The sequence below is a fragment of the Mauremys reevesii genome, linkage group 4 (assembly GCF_016161935.1).
Source record: "Mauremys reevesii isolate NIE-2019 linkage group 4, ASM1616193v1, whole genome shotgun sequence".
Lineage (NCBI taxonomy): Eukaryota > Metazoa > Chordata > Testudines > Geoemydidae > Mauremys > Mauremys reevesii.
The window spans coordinates 97,829,593-97,851,462 of record NC_052626.1 but is presented as its reverse complement, the minus strand read 5'-3'; the positions used below and the strand labels follow the sequence as shown (position 1 = coordinate 97,851,462).

At 38.7% G+C, this 21,870-nt stretch overlaps 1 protein-coding gene across 3 annotated transcripts in view; it reads right to left on the bottom strand.

Annotated features, from left to right (window-relative positions):
* Positions 1-21,358, bottom strand: part of SBF2 (SET binding factor 2) — a 599,778-nt gene extending 578,420 nt beyond the window's left edge. For all 3 annotated transcript variants that reach the window (XM_039537930.1, XM_039537931.1, XM_039537932.1), the window contains exon 1: positions 21,002-21,358. In XM_039537930.1, coding sequence (XP_039393864.1) covers positions 21,002-21,056 — 55 coding nt within the window. In that variant the 5' untranslated portion in view covers positions 21,057-21,358. The remainder of the gene's footprint in view (positions 1-21,001) is intronic.
* Positions 21,359-21,870: the final 512 nt, after the last annotated feature.

Sequence of the window (21,870 nt, the reverse complement as noted above, 5' to 3'; positions counted from 1 at the left end):
CCCCCTTGGTATTCTACTGTTAATTGAATTGTCTCGTTAGCACTGACCCCCAGTCCTTGGAAAAGATGGGAGTTGCCTTACATGTACTGTATATATATACCTGCTACTGTGACTTCCACTCCATGCATCTGATGAAGTGGGTTCTAGCCCACGAAAGCTTATGCCCAAATAAATGTGTTAGTCTCTAAGGTGCCAAAAGGACTCCTCGTTGTTAGTGCTAACACTGCACAGAGTCCATGTTCCAAAAATTATCTTGGATGGAATTAGCTAAATATGCAGAAGGATCCTTCTCAGACCCAAAGTCTGATTTGGACCTCATTCTCAGTTGCTTCATCATACCAGTTAACAGCACCTTAGACTAGTTTAAAGGACAAATACCTAATGTTTTGATACCAGTGAAAGTACTTTGTAGCATATGTTAACTAGGTTGTTTCTATACTGTTTTATAATCAAGCAAAATATATATCATACCTACCTGACTATTGTAAGATTTAAAAACATATCCTGTTTAGGTGATAGACTGAGACAATGACAAAGACAGGTACCAAAATTTACATAAATTCTTTTGTAAAAAAATTATTTTGCAGTATTATTTCTTGAAGTCAAATAAAGTGCATACTAAAATCAAAATTTACTTGAAAGGTCCAATTTTCCAGTTCAGCTAAGCATCAACATATCTTAATGTTACTTTATACTGGCCCCATTAACTCAGTAACTTCCCAAGAATCATAGTTACTTCTGAACTATGTTGCCAACTGTGTTAATAGTTAATGTTTCTATAGGACATAAAAGCATTTGCAATACAAAAATCAGACCAATTAAAACTTTCAATAGACTTCTTGTGAACTGCAGGCACTAGAAATAATCAATCATCATCTGGCTCCATTCATTACTTCCTTTAATTCCACATCACCAGAACAATCATCTTCCCACTTGAAAATAGGAATCTCCTCTCTCAATTCCAATCTTTACAGAACCAGGTCGGTAAAACATGAAGTCATCCCCATCTACAGAGCCCTTTTTTGGTACCCTACATTACTCCAGTCTGATAATCTGCAAGAAATCTTTGCAGCACAACCTGTTTCTCCCACTACTTCTACCTTTGCTCTGCTAAATCACTTATTTATTCATCCATGTCAATTATCATCATACATTCTGAAAAATCTTAGTGCCACCACATCTTCTTTCATATTCTCTGCAAAACCCTTTCTCCATCTTCCAGCCCTCTGTGGCAGCACCCCCATCCATGAAGGATTTCATCTCTCTACACTTTAATTTTCTTCCTATGTATTGCCTATGTTCTCTGAGTCCCCCAGTCCCTGCCGCCCCCCTCCATCTCCACCTCCGAGAAGGAGCATCCTTTCTTGTTGCAGCATCAGCTAACTACTCTCTGCCTACTCTTCCTCTTGCTCCCTCCCCATCCATTTTAAAATGCCAGCTCTATGATGTATTAAGGACTGTAAACATTTCTTGAATCAGAATGTCTAGTGACAGGAATTGAAATATGGCCTTGTTCAAGCTCATGGTGAGATACACACAGTCACACAAACATAAAAGCTATATCATCTCACTGTGGAAACATGCTATCAAGCTTCTTGATGAAATAGTCAAGTTAAATACTTGCAATCTTAATCCTTTTAGATATTTACCATGCAGGAATGCTAAGCAGTCACTACACTCTTCATAAAGTAGGTTAGCACGAGGTCATCAATTTCCCTCTCTCCTTAGTAGCAGCCGCTTCATTCACTCATTGGATGGTGCACATATGGTGCCAGCCCCCCTACCCTTCAGTAAAAAACCCATACCTTTAAATCCAAGACTGAGACCTAGTAAGTACTGTCCAGTGCTTGACTCACTTAATCTTTAATCTCACTTTACAAGTATTATGACTGGGTCAGCTTTTTCCTGTCTGATGATAGATGCTGATATAATGAAGGATAACACTAAATATTTTTTCTTTACAATTCCAGAATCAACAGAGTGTGCACAATGAAAGAACAAAATTTTCCTCTGTTTTCCCAGAACTAAACAGCTGGATAGAATGGTTATAAACATGCCATTGGTAGCCCATGTCTAATGAAGAGCTGAGGGCCACCTGGGAGTTTCCCACCCTGCATACTTCCTGTAGTACCACTAAGATAAAACATTTCAATAATATTTTGATCTTACAGAAATCTGATTTTTACAGAACAGCTGTAAAAACGTACATTAACAGTAAACCTATGTTGGGTACTCACCATTTCTTATACACACACAAAATATTTTCAGGGTATAGAGAGATAAATACATTTTACAAAGAATGATTCACATGTCTTGCTAGGACAAATATTTTGTCTGGACTGACTACACAGATTCAAAGAACAGCAAAACAACACATAATAGTATAACTAAGAATTTTCCACTAAGTCTGAATATTTCTTACGGCCCATATGTATTCAATAAAAACTGTTTACTCTTTTGCTGAACAAGTCATATTAATACATAAAAATCTAGCTGGTCACTTCTATTACAGAGTAGGATGACACACTTCAAAGACTAATACACATCTGCAGAAATATACATTACTGAGTACCTCTATATAATATATATATATATGCATATATATACATACACACCTGATATGCACAGGTAGCTTTGAAGTATCATCCCACAAGCATATATGCATCATGTACTGTAGCTAGAAGATGAGCTCCTTACTGTAACTTTAATAAATTAAGCACATCCTTTTCAATCACTTTGCAACAACTCTCTCTCTCTGGTGGTTCCTAATTTGGGCTGAGATCCATTCTTTTGGGAGTTTCACAAAATTTAACTCTCTGCACTCTGCTCTTCAGTGGGTTTCAATAAAGTTACTCTCCTGTAAAAAACAGGAGTAACATGATAATGAATCCATATTTTCATCTCTTTCCAAATCTCATTTAAAAAAAAACAAAAAACAAAAACAAAAAAACACATTTTGTCCCTTGCCTTATATTTTAATTTCTTGCTCCTTCTCTTGTTAGACTCACTGTGAAACTGACCCTCAGTTGCTTTAAAGTTACCACAGCTTCATTTAAATTAATGGAACTACAAAGATTGCTGCAGTGCCAGCCGGTGCCAATTTAACTCTAGATCAATTTGAGAAACAATTTGAATGGAAAATGCTATATGAAACTTGGTATAGTATATTTAAAGGAAATAAAGCCAACATTGCTTTCAGGAGGTCCAACAGAAAGTGGGACAATTTTATGCACAAGTTGTTTCCCTGTACTTTGATCATAAAGTTGTTACCCTCACTAATTTTTCCACTGAAGATGACTTTTTAATCAAAGAAAATTTTAAAGCTTTTCATAGTGATTTTTGTTTTGCATTTATGTTTTGTCCAGCAGTCAACTCCTTGTACCGAATGTTTCTAGGCTTTTCTTATTTTGAGTGGTACTAAGGGGGACAATGGGGACAGACCAAAGGCAAACTGATCTGGCACTAAAAGAGAGGTATTTAGTGTAAATAAATTTGTTCCACCTCAACAATCTTACCACAAAAATTCTGTTGCATTTCCCTTAACCAAAGAATTGAGTGAAATAATATAAATAGTTTCTCAACTTTTTTTAAGCTCTTCAGTCCCACAAGTCACATTTGTGAACAGTTTTGAATATGGTAACAAAGAATTTAGGGGTGAATAGTTGTGTTAACTGCCTCTTTCAAACTTTGTTATCGTAGTATTAATTTAACAAAGAAAAATATTTTGCACTCATGTCTTAGAAAACGGTTAATGAGGCATAGATGCAGACTGAGAGAAATAAAATTTATCTCTAGGTGGGGGTCATTAACCACATATCCCAAATGCAAGTTTCTGAATTATTTATAAAATTCCCTCCTCAGGTCCCATCAAGAACAAGGTCTATAGATTAAAAAGTAAGGCTTCAAAAGACATGGTGAAAGGTGCAAAAATGTACTGGGTTTATGCCCTTCATATCTATTTTATGATATAAGAAGGCAGCCTTCAAATATTTTTCCCCCACTTAAAAAAAAAAAGAAAAAACATTAGGAATATCAGGAATGAAATTCATCATTTGCATTGGATGGTCCAAGATTTGAAATGAGGTAGTAACACCACAATATGCTGACACTTGAGCTGTAGCTTTTCTAGCCCTCAAGAGAGGACGGTGGATATTGAGTCTGAAGGCCCATTTCTGCAGGCTTACACTAATACTTAACTCTGCACCTGTGAATGGTCCCTTTGATTTCAACATAGCTGCATGTGTGTAAATCTTTGCAGGATGAGGGTCTAAGATTATAAGCCGTCAAGGTCACCACAATCCAACAAGGGTATATTTTTGTAAATATTAGTGCAAGTCCAAAATAATTACTGGAAATAAGATTTTATAAATTCCCCAATGTCAAAATAAAAATTATAGGATTTTTGCATATCTCTTGCAAATTTTAGGGATCAAAGTTAATTTTGAGCAGGTAGTGCGTATGATGACAAGTAATTACGGATTATGCGGGAATAGAAATATGCTGTGCCCCTTAACTATTCATTGCTAGACTTAACATATGGAGATTTTTGAAGTTAAACAAAAAATAAATTTTAAAAGGTATACTTTGAGGGAGGAGGGTGACAATGACACACACTTTCAACCTTAGCTCTTTCCAATTAAGTGTGTTTATGTGGTTGGTTGGTTTTGGAGGCCGGGAGTGGGGGGGCGGCAGCTTAAAAAGAAATCTAAGAATGGTGTGTATGTAGTTTCATAGGAAAAGTATATAATGGTGCTGATAGATGGTAAAACTTACATATAGAAGTAAGTATGAGGATTTTTCTCTGAAGCTCCTTAAATGTGTCCGGTGGCAAAGATTAACAGATTTATTTGGGCATAAGCTTTTGGGGGTAAAAAAACCTCACTTCTTCAGATGCATGAAGTGAAAATTACAGATGCAGGCATTATATAATGACACATGAAGAGAAGGGAGTTTACCTCACAAGTGGAGAACCAGTGTTGACAGGACCAATTTGATCAGGGTGGATGTAGTCCACTCCCAATAATAGATGAGGTGGTGTCAATTCCAGGAGAGGAAAAGCTGCTTTTGTAATGAGCTAGCCATTCTCAGTCCCTATTCAAGCCCACCTGGGGAAGTGAGGAAACAGACTGACAGAGCGAGATGGGTACCCAGAAATCACCTACTACAGGACAGGCCCAACAAGGAAAAACAGAATACCACTGGCCATCACGTAAAGCCCCCAACTAAAACCTCTCCAGCACATTATCAATGATCTACAACCTATCCTGGAAAACGATCCCTCACTTTCACAGACCTTGGGAGGCAGGCCAGTCCTCACTTACAGACAGCCCCCCAACCTGAAGCAAATACACACCACATCACAGAAACACTAACCCAGGAACCATTCCCTGAATCAAATCTCGTTGCCTAATCTGTCCCCATATCTACTCTAGCGACACTATCAGAGGACCCAACCACATCAGCCACACCAACAAGGGCTCATTCACCTGCACGTCTACTAATGTTATATATGCCATCATGTGCCAGCAATGCCCCTCTGCCATGTACATTGGCTAAACTGGACAGTCCCTATGTAAAAGAATAAATGGACACAAATCAGACATCAGTAACATACAAAAGCCACTAGGAGAACACTTCAATCTCCCTGGACAGTCTATAAAAGATTTAAAAGTAGCTATACAGTAACTCCTCACTTTCAGTTATATTCCTGAAAAATGCGACTTTAAGCAAAACGATGTTAAGCTAATCCAATTTCCCCATAAGAATTAATGTAAATGAGGGGGTTAGGTTCCAGGGAATTTTTTTCACCAAAGACTATATATCACACAAACTATAAGTTTTAAAAAAACAATTTAATACTGGTACACAGTGATGATGATTGTGAAGCTTGGTTGAAGTGGCGGAATCAGAGGGTGGGATATTTCCCAGGGAATACCTTACTGCTAAACGATGAACTAGCAATTGGCTGATCCCTCAAGGGTTAACTCTCACACTCTACAAGGCAGCAGGAATGGAGGGAGGAGAGACAGCATCGCAGACAGGGACAGAGAGACACATCATGTGTGTGAGAGAGAGAAATGTACATTTCCCCTTTAAGTATACTGCCTTGTTAATTAGATCAGCTTACTGAGACTGCAGCAAAGAGTCCTGTGGCACCTTATAGACTAACAGACGTTTTCCACTGCTTGCATCCGAAGAAGTGGGTATTCACCCACGAAAGCTCATGCTGCAAAACGTCTGTTAGTCTATAAGGTGCCACAGGACTCTTTGCTGCTTCTACAGAACCAGACTAACACGGCTACCCCTCTGATTACTGAGACTGCAGCTGCTGCTGCCAGAAAGCTCCCTCCATCCTGATCCCTGTTGTGTGTTCCCCCTGCTCTGTGGAAGATGGGGTGAGCAGGGGGGAGGGAGACACCCTGACAGCCCCCTTCTTTCTCCCCTCCCCCCGCACAGCAAGCAGGAGTCTCGGGGAGCAGCTCCAAGGCAGAGGGTAGGAGCAGCACATGGCAGTGGAGGAGGGATAGCTGCAATTGCTAGCCTGCTGGGCAGCTGCTGCCGGGAACTTAGGAGACCATGGAGCTGATAGGGGGAACTAATGGGGGGCTGCTGGTCCACCCTGGTTCCAAGCCCCCACCAGCTATCTGCAACAGGCTGCTCTTCCTGCAAGCGGTGGACAAAGCAGGCGGCTGCCGAACGACATTAGAAGGGAGCATTGCACAACTTTAAATGAGCAACTTTAAATGATCAACAACGTAACAACAAAACGATGTTAACCGGGATGACTAAGTGAGGAGTTACTGTACTTGAACAAAAAAAAAAAGTCAGAAAGAGAAACAGCAGAACTAAAATTCATTTGCAAATTTAGCACCATTAGTTTGGGCTTGAATAGGGACTGGGTGTGGCTGGCTCATTACAAAAGCAGCTTTGCCTCTCCTGGAATTGACACCTCCTCATCTATCATTGGGAGTGGACTACATCCACCCTGATCAAATTGGCCCTGTCAGCACTGGTTCTCCACTTGTGAGGTAACTCCCTTCTCTTCATGTGTCATTATATAATGCCTGTATCTGTAATTTTCACTCCATGCGTCTGAAGAAGTGAGGTTTTTTACCCACGAAAGCTTACACCCAAATAAATCTGTTAGTCTTTAAAGTGCCACCGGACTCCTTGTTGTTTTTGTGGATACAGACTAACACAGCTACCCCCGATCCTTAATCTGTGTGTGTCTGACCAATTTTTTTTCCCCCAAACACCACAGAAACATTTACCTTTGCCTTCAGAACAAATCTGACAATATTCAGACCAAGCCATTTTTCCAACCCAAAGATACTGGGTGGTTAAAATATGTTAAAATAGAAGTTGGTTGCAACTTTAGAATAATACTTTGCTATTTGAGACAGTCTTCCATCCAAGGATGCCAAAAATCTTTGTTAACATTAAGGAATTATGTCTCACAACCACCCTTCAGCAGGGATACATTGCCATCCTGATCTTATATATGAAGAAGCTAAGTCACAGCAATATTAGATGACTTAACCAAAGGAACACAAAATCTGCAGCAGAGATGGAACTAGAATACAGATGTCCTGGTTTCCATCCCTCTCCTTTAGCCACAAAACATTATAAGTTCTTGGGGTAGAGAGTGTCTAATTACATATTTGTACCGGGCCTAGCAAAATCGCCTCTCCCCCCACCCCCAAGTCCAATCTTCACTAGGGCCTTTAGGCACTACTGTGATACAAATCAATAATCATTCCTCTCCATTTTTGTAACTAACAATCATAAATAAGCAGAGATGTCAATATTAAAGAGAGGATAACAGATGCTGAAGAGAAACAACAAGGAATATAGTTTTAAAATCCTAACAGACCAAAAAAAGACATGGCAGTAAATTACATTTAAAAATCCTGTTTTGTTGTTTGTTTGTTTTTGTTTTTGCTTCCACTGAACATGAATGTAAATAGAAATTTAGTTTATAAAAGTCTTCTCCAAGTCCTGCTTTCTGTCGGTCATAATTCTATTTCTTATTCAACTATTGTTCATTTCTGGACTCCTGGTCAGTAAGGGATTTTACTCCTCTACTGTTAGAAAAATACTGCTCCTGTAGCAATTAGCAAGTTTTTGATTTGGCCACATCATTATCTCAAAAAAAACCACTAAAATTTGAAAAGGTGTAATTCTGTTCCTTGGTGAAAATACATATTCATACACAATACTACTAATTTAATGAAAACTCTGCAATGATCATATTGCCTATCATAAATAGCTACTATGGGGTACAAGCTCCAAAAACAAAAGAGAAGATGAATATATATTAAAAATTACCTATAGAAAAATTAATGTTGTATAATTAATCTGTTCTAGTCTCACAAAAAACAGTGCATTTATCAACATGGCAACAAAATATCAGGTTTTTTAAAGTATCATAACTTGAATCAACATTGTTTACTCAGCAACAGTATCATTATTTACCTAGATTACAGTCAAACAGGAAACACCATTTTGTAAAGAGTGCTGAATTCAGAATAGCTAATACATGGTTCCACATGATTTTGTTTTCTTTTTCAATTCTACAGTATTGGAAAACATGTGACTCTTCTTTTGGCTGACACTCTGAACTGTAATGAAACACGTTATAGCTACATAACACTGAAGCTTACCTCTGCAATAACAGTGTCTACAATAAAAACATATCAGTATAGTTCTACTATACCTAATGACTGAAAAATAATTGTTCTGTAGGGCTTCTGTCGTGTTTTAGAACCAATGGGAAGTTTTGAACATATTGGAACTACAAACTCTGTTGCCCTACTACCTCGAAAGGCATAGTTTTTGCTCTCTCTACACACACACACAAATATTTTATTTCAATCTATAAATGCATTAAAATGCATCCATTCCAGGCTCTGGGACCCCTCCTATCACTGATCTTATGAGAGAGACACACAACCTAATCAGCTTCCCCCTTTACAAAAACTAGTCTGTCCCTTCTGGCCTTAAAGTCTATGAGGTACATCTACATTTGATCTGAGAGGTGCGATTCCTGGTTGTGTAGATGTATCTGCACTCTCTCTGCTCGAGCTAGCATTTAAAAATAGCAGCACGTCTGTAGCAACATGGATAGCAACTTGGGCTAGCTGCCTGATTACAGACCCAGGGGTCATATGGGTTGTACTCGTGTCAGCTAATCCAAACACAAACACACTGCTATTTTTAGGCAGCTAATGCGGGTACATCTACACAAGCCAGGAATCACACCTTCCAGATCAGAAGGTAGGTGTACCTTATAGAGTTTAAGGCAAGGAAGGACCATTAGATCATCTAGTCTGACCTCCTGTATACCACAGGCCATCAACACCACCCAGAGCCCACACATTAAACCCAACAACTGAAATGAGACCAAAGTAAATGAGAGACACAAGAGACTAGATTATGTGCCACAAACAGAATAAGAGGGATGGAGGTGCACCTTAAAAAGACAAAATACTCCCATTCTGTCTGAAACCTAATGTTCCCCAAAAGTCTTGCAGAATACCCTAAAGATCAGCAAGTTCAGGCTATTCTAGACCCAGGGGGAGTGAATCCCACATTCAAAGGACCTTCACAGAGAATGCTCTGCCAGCAGCTTCTCTCTTCTACTGAGGAAACTCCAGCTCAAGTGGAGAAGCCCACCAGAAACCATGCATATTATAGACGATAGGAGTCTCACACAACCTCTCCACCCTCGCCCCCCCCCCCCCAAAATCTCATTACCCACCAAGTGAATACCCGTCTTCTGCACCACACAAAACCATTTTCAGGGTCAGTGAGCAATTTCCCCAATAGGATGTTTGGGGTCCCTCCTGACTACTTTTGAAATGCTCTATTCTTTCCTAGTACCATCCACTCTTATTAGCCATAGGCAGATTCAACAACATCATCTTGTGATCGACTGTATCAGAAGTTGCTAACAGCTAATATTAGCATGAATATCAGCTCACTGTCTACTCCTGGAGGAGATCAATGCATCAAGTGTAGTTTCTGTGCCAAAGAGATCTATCTGAAGGACAAGAGGTTGTGAGAGTTGCTATGCAACAACCTTTTCAATCAACTTTCAAAAAAGAAAGACTGAAGAGAGGCTGGTAACTAGCCAGATTGTCAGTGCCTATAAGAAGGGTAGGATGTTGGGTTGTCAATCTCCACAGATGTTGGACCCAGGGCCCTCCCAACTTGCTTTCACTAGTTAGGCAGGCCATGAGTTTGAAATTCTTCCACTACCTCTAGTAAAATTCAGTAATTCATTGTGTTAAACTAACTGTTTAAACTAATTGTTGGCTGTTAGTAGTCTAGTAATGTAGAGTCTCTGTCTTTATACTGAAGCTCACATGTACACTTGTGCTGGGACAGTCGCATGATGTGATTATGAACTAGGAACTGCTCTGCAGGGTAGTGACATGAGAATTTCTTAAGAAGGTTTATTTGCATTTTTGAAGTGCGGGGGTAAGTCAAGTAGGATGCTGCTGTCTTTGAAGGATTTTTTTATTTTGTCTATGCTGTTTTCTCAAGAAACCCTAGCACACAGGGACTGATTTTTAAATTTAAAACAAAAAACCACAGTAGAGCTAGCGCATGCAATAGTGTCACAGAATTACACAATAAGTAGGAATTCAGATTAAATGAATAGTTTAAGTTTTAATAAATGGTGGCATTTACAAATGTGTGCTTTTCAACAGAGATCACTGACAGCCTTGTTTTGTGTCCTGTCAGTTAACAGTTAGATAGTTAATACTTTATAGTTGAGAGAATTATGCCTGTTTACATTAACTGAGAATCTGGCCCCGAGAGCACTCAAACTCTTTCAAAAAGCTGCCAAGAACTAAATCTTACTCCCCACTATTTTTTCTCTAATAAAAACTGGTAATCTGGAAGAATTAAGTATTTAAATTTCCTTGTACTGTACAAAACTGAACACCATAAACCAAAGATAACTGTATAGGTCAATTTCATCACAACATTAAAAAGTGCAAAGATAGAATATATTACCTATTAGTTGAACTTAGACTTTAGCTAAACAAAGATCATAGTATAATAAAGAAAGAAAGAACACCAATCAATGCTTTTTTTGAACACTGCCTCTTATAAAGACTGTTTTCGGTTGCTTATAACTTTTCCAAACTTTAACCATTTTGACTGAAGTTTTCTATGCTGTGACCTGCCTGTGGCAATTTTTTTTTTTTATTTTTTTTTTTTTTTTTTTAAATTTCAGCCACAATGGGTCAGCCATTTCTGAGAATGAGGCCAGGGAAAAAGACATGGTCTTCTTCATATTAAAAAAATTCTAGTGACCTTTTGTTTGAAATGCTCTATCATCCCCATAGTTTGGGGAAGAGACTGAAATGTGGACGGGGCGCAGGAGGAGGCAACCTTTTTGCCAGTGATGTACCTTTTGCCATCCCCATGAAAATCCACCCAAATTTGGCCAAGTTATAAGCCTTTGGAGGGAAAAGTTGCAGTTCACATATACTCAATAGAGACTTCTTCAATTTTAATAGCTAAAATCTCCAAAGATTCCATCGTCACTGACCACATTGGGATCTCAAACCACCTAATCCCTACACATACCATCCCCACAGAACCTGCTCCATCCCCTCACAGCTCTTATGTGAGGGGACTGTGCATGCTCTATCCTCACTGAGCAAATGAACAAGACCTCAGAAGATTTTCCCCGTAATTGCTGCCCTGGGCTGAGATGGGACCAGGCACTGGAACTGACAGCCTGTCTCAAGGACACACGCATACCCCACTGGCACCCAGATGGCTTGGAGGAGGATGTGCTCTGATCTGAAAGCAAAGGGGACAAAAGCCAGACTAGGGGTGAGGGACAGTAGTAGACTGGAGACTTGGACAGATGGAGAGACTGGGACTGGGTAAGAAGCCTGAGAAGCCTGGAGATTAGGACTGAGTAGACAAGGAGAATGGGACTAGGACAAGGAGCCAGGAGCAGAGAAAAGAAAGGATAGGTTGGAGAGGATGGAACAGAAGACATCAGGCTTAAGGGACATGTGAAGAGGATCCTGCCCACTAAAGAATACGCCCCTCCAGATGCTGCAATGGAGCCCAAGAGTCCTGAGTCTCACCATTCCTCTGCAGTCAGCAAATATCTGTGAATCCCACTGGCAAAATGCACGTCTCATCCCTCTCTGCTGACCCCCATAGAAGATGACAAGCTACAATTGCCATCAGTTACTCCATTAGCTCAAGTGGCGAGGTCTGAAGAGTGGATCTAAAGGTTCCAACCCTGCTGATGACCTATGTGGATGTCAATATGATCCCACATGATAGAATTTATTTCAGATTTGCTTTTTTTTTTTTTAAAGGTAGGAAATAATTAAGATTATTAAGATTGCAAGTCAAGCACTGAAGTTAGGAAATCCCAGAACTAAGATTGTCAGTGGAACTGTAATTCGGCCTCTTTGGGTATATGCATTATGATATAATGTTTAATTATGATTATTCACTATATTTTCCACAGGGTCCTTGCTTCGTTCAGTGCACAGAATGGATCTGCTCTGGGATTTATCATGGTGAAGGAGGTAGGGGGCCTACAAGAAGATAAAGGATAGTCTCATGGTTAAAGCAGTTGAATGCTGTCCTGGAGGAAATGGATTCTATTCCTCCTCTCCCTCAGAATTCCTATGTGATGCTAATGAAGACAATGAAACCAAAATTTTCACAAGTGGTCACTAACTTCGTGTTTCTTGTTTTCTGGGGCCCATCTTGAGACCCTGATGAATGATCGCAGAAGTGCCAAGAACTCAACTGCAACTGAAGTCAATGGGAGATGTGTCTGAATCTACAGAGTTCTATATATTGCTAAGTGCTCTCAAAAAATAAAATCAGGTCCCACCCATCTCAAATTGGGCACACCAAAGTTAGTGGATACTTTTGATCTTGATCTCTCTGTGCCTCAGCTCCCCATCTGTAAAATGGGGATTATAATATCCCTCCTCCTCACAGGGGTCTTGGGGGGGAAAAATTACTAATGTTTACAAAGCACTCAGATACTATAGTGATGAATGCCATAGAAAACCCAAAAAGGAAATTAATAATTCCATTTTCAGAGCAAGGTAAGAACAGTGTGCAGAAAATAAGCATGGGGCCACATATTGCACAATAAGAATAAAACAAAATATTGATAGCGGCTCATTAATTAAGCATTGTCCACTGGGAGTACTGAATGAGACAGGAGTCCTGTATAACAAAAAATAGTACATAGTCGTGTAATTACATGACTATCTTAACGCATTTGCACAGGGGCCTCATTTAAAGTTGCCTGTGCAACCTTAATTCTAGCATTTCCTAATGTGAGTGCTTCACTTTGCAACCTTAATAATATTCCTTTAATGTAATTGTTGTGTGTATAATTATTCATAAAGGTTATCAAGTGTCCCAAATAGTTTTGTAGAATCTTCTTAATACCTGTGATTATGATGATCTTCAGAATTTGTACATGTTAGCATTTCCATCAACACCCAAAACATGCAAAAAGGGCACTCAAGGTTCACTGATCCTGGCCAACTCTTGGTTTTGTCTACAGCATTAAGCATTTGGTACCTTTGTATATTTTAACAGAGATTTTGTATTTTCCATGCTTTATTGTATTTGCTGTGTTCCCAAGAAAATTGTGTTCTAAACAATATTACAGATTATTGTACGAGTTGTTCCTGCAATTTCAGTATGGTCAAACAATGGAACCAAGATTTGGAAAATTAACTTAGAAGCAATTTAAAAAAGCCAAATAAAATCACTGTATCCCCAAGTCACTGACTAATAGATAAATAAGTCATATTCTCTGCCCAGTATGCAGGGATTTAGCAGTTAAATCCCAATTAACACGAAAGAGATTGTTCATGACTTCAGAATAGGACGTTAACACTATAGGTGCAATTTATTGTTTAAAAAAAGAAAGCAAGTAGTACACAAATTGACATAAATTATCCTAAAACAACAGAAATCAAACACCTTCAGTACAATCACATTAATCTAGTCATCCATCACAGTGGTCATTGTTAGATTAGCACTAACTTGCAAACCTTGCATTACTCTGCAAAGATGGAGTAGAAGGAGATCATCAGCAAGTTTTTCCCCCACAATTTATCAGTTTATATGGTACAGATTTTAGCAATATTTTTCAAAGCTGAACACTGCAACTACTGTTTCCTGTTAGAAAATTATGCCACAATTTCAGTTCCCCACTTTATGAGCTGCAGCTATTGGGAGTGAGTTGCTATCATACTGATATTTTAAATTCATGTCAATGAACCACCAGAGCAGTATAATTATCTTCCCTAGTGTTATATGATAAGGCTACTATGTTTGTTATATTGCAAGAGTTAAAAATACAAGTCACCATTGTTTCCTACTGCACAATATGTTTGCAGTTATAGAAGCCCAGGGTTTTAGCAGTGTTCAAACTTGCACAATGTAATGTGCTGGCCAAGAAGAGAAGAATACACCGTGTCAAGCAGAAACATTCTTTAGTTAGATATAAAACTGTAGTATGTTAATTCAAGACTGCCACAGAATAAAAGAGAGCAATTATTTCTCTGTTGCAATTTAGTCTTACAATATCCCTGAAGATAGGAAAGATAATGAACATTTTATTACTAAACAATGCCAGGACAAGTTAAACTAGTTCCTGGACATGCGTGCACAGTAAGCATGTGTGCCTTCTGGACATTAAATTTTAAACTGAAATAGCTGTATGAAATGTTTCTCTATTAAATGAATACTCTTTTCTTGCTATTATCACTGTGAAAGGGAGATCCAGCGGACAAGGTTCAAAATCCAAGTTTTGAAAAAAGTGTCAGAACAAGAAGGTATAACTTCACTTTCAGAGTTGCAGTATTTTCTTAAATTATGAATTAGTGATTCAGAGTAACCACTTTCAATTACAATGAACAGCTTAAATAAATAAATATGCTTATATTGGTAGCAAATCTTTGAATCTTCGTTTTCAGAGACCAGAGAATGTCAATGGAAAAGAACGTGAGAAACATATTTCTGCTTTGCCTTAATGCCTACGTAACAGTGGATTATATTTTAACGAAGATTACACTACTCATGTGACAACCTTCTGTTACAACTTCATTTTTCCCTATACATCAAGTGACTGATATTAGTAATCACACATGACTGATGTCTTATCTAATGCACAATATTGAGTAGCTGCATTCTGATTTAGCTCAGAGCAGATTTTGTGCTTTGATGAAGCACTAATGCTCCTTTGCCACAAAAAGGATAGGGCTTTTTTGTTTGTTTTGTTGGTTTCTTTGTTTTAGGTATAATGTACTTTTAGGACTAGATTGCAACTAGCCCTCATGCAGTTGTGGCACAAATAGGGGAGTCAAGTAACAACCTGATTTCCTACACTCCTCCTACTTTAGTATCTCTTTTTGTGGGGGGAAGGGGTTTATTTAAGAGAGGAAGAAAGTGACTTTCCTTGATTTATGGAGCAGCCAAACGCCTGTTCTGGATACTATATGTGATATTACTTTAAATATGAAAAGACTACTTAGCACTTATTATGAAGTTACACACCAGTTACGTCATCTCCAAAAAGACTTATCATAAAAAAAATCATTCTAATTCTAGCTGGAGTTTGTTTTGTTTTAACTGAAATGGGCACAATATCATTCTTCTGTTTATAAGCAAACTGATCACAGAAAAGTTAACTGAATCAAAACAAAAATACCACATCTTAGGAATTTCTTCTGCCCACTTCACTTCATACTCTCTTATCTAGCTTCACAATCTAACAAGATGTGAAGCTGTAAGAGAAAGTGATTTCTTTAAATTAAACAAGATTACATAATTTTGAAAGTGAAGGTACAGGCAGTTATAGTATGATCACTTGTCACATTAGAATTTATTAATCATTGTAATAGTCAATAAAAATTAAGTACTCAAGCCTTATTCTGTTTTTTATACATAGAACCACTGAATACCAGGAGCAAGCGTAATGCAGACTAATTGTTGTTTAGTTTTAGAAAAAATATTTACAAAAAATAAGATTCTCTCTGTTTTGGCAATTTTTAGAGTTTACTTTATTGTATACTGTATTGCATCTCAATTACATGCAAGTTCTTTTTCCAATGTTTTAATTAAAGAAAAGCCATGGTGCGTGTATGGGCAAATTAAACATGCCCAATATTTAGTTTCTTTCTTTGCCACTACCATTTTGTTTCTGTTTTGGGAAAGCAATACAATCTTGTCTCTCTCGCATACCTTTTTGAATAAGGCCATATGTAAATTCCAGCGATGAATTCGTGATTAGGGTTTATACCAGCAAAAAACAAAAACACAAAAAACAAGAAGCAGCATGTTTTCTCATGCCCTTGAGTGATCCTTGCAAACATCTGTGCACTTCCCTAAATCCCATCAACATTCCATTATGCAAAACACATTATATGGGAATTCTTGTTGTAAAGCACATCAAACACACTTCAAAACCCATGGAAAAAAAAAGTCATAGAATGCACATGAAGTGGTGTTTTTTGATTCATGGGGCCTACATTTTCCAACTGCTACATTCTTTGCAAAGAAATCTCAGTATGTACCCTTTGGACTATTTCTGCAGCAACTCTCCATTATACTAACGGGCTGGATAACAAAAATTTTCTCCATCCCAGTAAGAGCTCACATACGTAGATGAAGTCCTAGTTACAATGGACCTGAGCTTGCATTCCTTGTGCACCTAAAACTTCTTTTGAAGTCACTGATAATTCTGGGTGTGTAAGGGATACAGCAGTAGAAACTGAAGTCAGCAAGCATTTAATGTGACAAAAGTGAAGGAGTCAGATTTAACATGTGTAGCTCTATAATTGCTAGTTCAGAATAAAAGTCAGAGCAGTAACTAACAATTATAGAGCTACATGTATTAAATCTGATTCCTTCACTTTTGTCACATTAAATGCTTGCTTATTTCACTTCCCACAAGGGCTGCTGCATCCCTTCACACCCAAAATGATCAGTGACTTCAAAAGAAGTGTTGAGAGCACAAGGAATGCAAGCTCAATTCAACTGCAACTAAGACTCCAATCTGCATACGTGGGCTCTTACATCCACACAGAGTACATCCAAGATAAGTAGGGCTTGATCATGGTACAAGGGTCTATATGTGTGAATACAATTGCAGAACTGAGATTCAACTGTGCATGCATCACTCACATGTATGTATACTGACGGTTATAAGCATCATGGGGCAAGTCAACAAGAATAATTTTCCTTCTTGAAACTTTCAACTGTTAGTAAATGTGTGCACAAAAAAAGTCACATACTTATTATCAGAAAAGTTGCATGGGATTGTATACAATACCTACAAAAATAATTTTGTTAGTTTTTTAAGGTTGCTAGATTTTATAGCTCAATATCACAAACCATAAATAGCAGGGTAATAAGCAGTTGTACAGACACCCTCTCCCAATAAAAGCCACCACTCCAATTCCATATGATCATGCACAGGTACACTGTCCCATTGACTTCAGCAGAAGTCAGTGTAAGAGTGCACCTACAGACAGTCAAATGCAGGATCAGGACCCAAATACTTCTATACTTACAATGTATTTTTAAAACTGATTCAGGATTAGATATAACATGCTACCTGACAATTGGTGTCAGTGAATGTCTGCCATACTTCCAACTAACAAAGACTGAAAAATCTAATCAAAGGAGTTAGATTAATCCACCAATTGTGTGTGACTGACACACTGATGGTAGCTCCAAGTCAAAGCTGATCACACTAACAGGGTGGCATAGGGAAGCTTATAATGCCACAGCTGTACATCTATTTCATGAATAAACATAGGATTAAATCAACAAGATTGTCATTTACAGCACCTTTTCACCATCACAAAAATCATTTCATAATAAGTTAAAATATTTTTTAAAAGGTGAAGAAAACATTATAGAGGCTTCACTAATTTTAAACTCTACATTCCTTATTTGGGGATTACCATGAAACTAAACTCAATTAGGAAGTACAAACCAAAGCACCAGTAAATTGCTAAATGTTATAATTTTGAAACATCCAAGTATAAATAATCAACTAAGTGGGAAAATTGTCAGCACATGTTTGCTATGGATCAAGTGCCAGGTGAAATAGGTTTGCTTTTGTAATAAGAAGGATGGTCTTGTCATTAGGACACTGCACTGTGACTGAGGAAATTTGGGTTGAATTCTCAACTGTGGGTAAATCCATTCATCTCTCCTTGCCTGAGTTCTTCATCTGTAGAGTAGGGATAATCCTTCCCCACCTCATGGGAGTGCTGTGAGGATAAATTTGTTAGTGTTTGTGAGGCACTCGGACACTAAATTGATGAGGGCCATGTAAAAAATAAGACTATAATAAACAGTATCTTTCTCCCTTTTTCAGACGCAATTAAAAACGCCTATTGGATCAGGAGTTGTAACACTGATGTGGAGAGTATTTTCTGCCAATAAGAACTCTAGAAATAGTTTCTTAAACTACATGAAATATATTTCAAGATTTTAAAAATTTATACTGAGTCTATTTGAAATCATTTAGAAAAGTTGGTGTAACAGGCTTTTTGCATTTTCATTAAATACAAACATTTTTCACTTCCGTTAAAAGTTAAAACAAATCTAATATATCAAAACAAGTGCCTTTTAAAAAGAGAAAGTGAAGAGAAAATGTCTATACACAATGATTTATTTAAAACCATCAAGAATAATTATACGTTTATCTTAGGGAAATATTTTGGGGCCCATTTATTTCATATAGAAGGAAATGGAATAAATACAACAAAAAGAACTTTGGAATTTCACAAAAGAAAAAAAGTTAGTACTCTGCATATTATGGAATTGCACGTGGGGGTGAAGGAATCTGGAATACAGTGCGTGCCTAGTCTTCTGGAGAATGTTGTTTTCTCTCAAAGATTTTGAACAGTAGGTGTTAAAACAGCAGCAAACCCATTCAATAATAACTTCTGATTTCTCAGTCAGGTCTAAAACTAACTATTTCAGGACACGGACTCTTCAAATTAAGGTCCCCGTCCTGGAAGCTTTTATGCATGTGTATAACTTTACACAAGGGAGTAATCCAGAAGTCAATGAGATGTGCATGAAGTTATGCATGTGCTAAAGTGATTGCAGGATCAGGGTCTTACAAATACAGACATTTGTCCAATTCTGATCTGTCAATTTACTTCATATAGTAAAGATGTCAAAGCTGACTGCACACCCTTAAAAAAGCAATCTACATATTTGTCTCTTCCCCTTAATGGCCCTTGGCTTCTTGCACCCTACTTCCACTTCACAGTGCTTCATAAGTCCTATAATTTCACCATTGGAATTAGAAAAGACAATACATATTGCAATGCACAGACAAAATGATGTGTGAATTCTAGAAGGAACACCAAAACTTTTATGGACAGATTTTTATCCAAGCCATACAAACCTTCTAAATACAATATATAGATTTAATAGATTTTATTTTTCTGTTAAAGAAAAAGAAAGATGCCAAACTAACCCTTTATTATGTATATTTTGAAAATACATAAAGGACGCTATGGAGTAACTATTACCTTCAGAGAGTCCACGAATACAGATTCAAGTACAAGATTTAAATATGGTTTGTTATATGTAGCCTTGGGCATTTATAAAAAGCATTTAATTATTTAAAATCCTGCTTAATGACAATAGCTGATTAAACGCTCACCCTAAAATATCCACTGAAAAGCAAAGTCTGTGTGTATTTGTGTACCAGTCAACAACTCAACTGAAAATTAAAATACATCAGTATGAGGGTTGAAAGTTTCTTCAGCAATATCCATAAACAAGTGATGTCATGTCATCATTAACAAATATAGTCAGAGAATAAAAGAAATATTTCAACTTTTCTTTGCCTCTAAGGTTGCATACCGGACATAAATAATGTCTCCCCCTCTCATCTGACCAGAGGAGCAGAAACATTTTTGCTGTGTCAATTCCATAACACAGGCAACCTTACAGAGCCTACAAAATGCCATTGCTACCTATACTAAATCATCAATGGCACCTCAGTGAGGTGGTGATTAACAATTGTTTGTCCCCAAACAAAAGGACAATAACCCCAACTGGTTTCCAGGAAGATCCTACTTAATCTTTCTTTTAGCATTAAATTTACTATTCTGCTAAACAAAATATTTTGAAAAACTACATACACAAAGAGGTAGGAGAAAGGAATAACAAAAATATTATTCCTTACAGAGAAAACACCTAATAAAATAACAAACATGAATCCCCACCTGGGGATTCTTGTTAAGCTAACGTTTAAAGGCTCTTATAATGAATAATTTTTATGATGTAAATTATGAGGCATTTAAAATCTCTCGTTCTTTTTTCACAATTGCCCTCCTTCAAATGATCAAAATGGCTCCTGGAAAGCACAACAGCCTACATCCAAGTGAAATTACCAATAGGTGACAGGATCAGAATGTCACCTCTTCTGCTGAAAATGACCATCCCAACCCCCACCCCCTGCATCGTTCATAACTCGCTCAGGATGTGACAGGAGCTTTAGTGCTGGGAGGGACAAGGAGGGGGATTTACTAGTGTGTTTCTATTTTCATTGGCAGATTTTGAAAGCCACTCCACACATGCCCGTGCTCTGGGAAGGTCCTGGAGCAAACCTGCCCGCCTTCATCGCAGGAAGAGAATCCCCTTCTTCCCCCTCCAACCTATCCACCGTCCTGGGGAGGAAATTAACCCCCTGCTAAACTAGTCCCCTTCGTGAAAGCAACCCCCTGAGCCCCCACCAACCTGGGGAGAGGCAGTTACCCCATCCCCCCTGCCAACCCCTCCGGTCCCGAGGAGAAATGCTCCCCTCTCCCCGCAGCAGCCTCTGCACACAATGTCCACACACCCTCCACCTCCTCCTTCTGGGGGCCTGCGTGACACCACGGGGCGGGGGGAGGGCGGCCAGACACCACACAGCAGCATTACAAACAGCCACACCTACCTGTCTTCTCATGGTCATAGCCCACCACAATGAAATAGTCAGCCAGCCTAGCCATGGCTGAGAAGCGCCTGCCTCAGCCCCCACCGCCCCTGCCAGGACTGAGGCTGCTGCTGGCTGCTGGGGAACTCAGCATCCTGCCCCCTGCTCCAGCAGGAGAAGCAGCAACAGCAGCACCTCAGCCATGTTGGACACCCAGCCACGCTCTGCGCCTGCGCGCCCCCTCGGCCGCTGTGCGGTGACCCCGCCGCGACTGGGCGTGGGCTGCGGGGTTTACAAATAGCACGCGGAGCGGCGGCGCGAGGGGATGCTATTGGGGCTATTGTCCGCCTTGCCCAGCACGCGATTGAATTCGGGAGGGGCTCCCTTTTAGGTGTAGAGGCAGCGGCGGGGTGCAGCGTCCTCCCGCTTTATTTGCATTTCGCGATTGCACACCGCACGCGAAAACAAATAAATATGCAAAGATCTCTCCCAAAATAAACGTGCCTGCGCTTGAATTTGAGCCCTCCCTATTACAAAGGTTGCAGCAAGGTAGTTTACCCATGCATATTAGTGCATGCAAAAAAAATGTCTCTCTCAAAGATACACACCCAAAGATCATTTTCTCCTGTAAAGGTTGCAGCAAGATGTATGTTGTTCCTTCCTTGTATTTGTAGTTTATTAATGCACTTTGAGTTTAACGCATGAAAAATACAAAAAAAAAACAAACACCCAGACAAAAACTAAGTTCTTTCTAAAATATCTTCCCTGACTTCATTAAGCACCTACACATGGGACCTTTTCTGTTGCAAAATTTGCAGTAAAGCACATCATCCTCTTGGTTTGTATAATATTTTGCTGATGCATTTATAGTTCAGTGCACGCAAAATAAA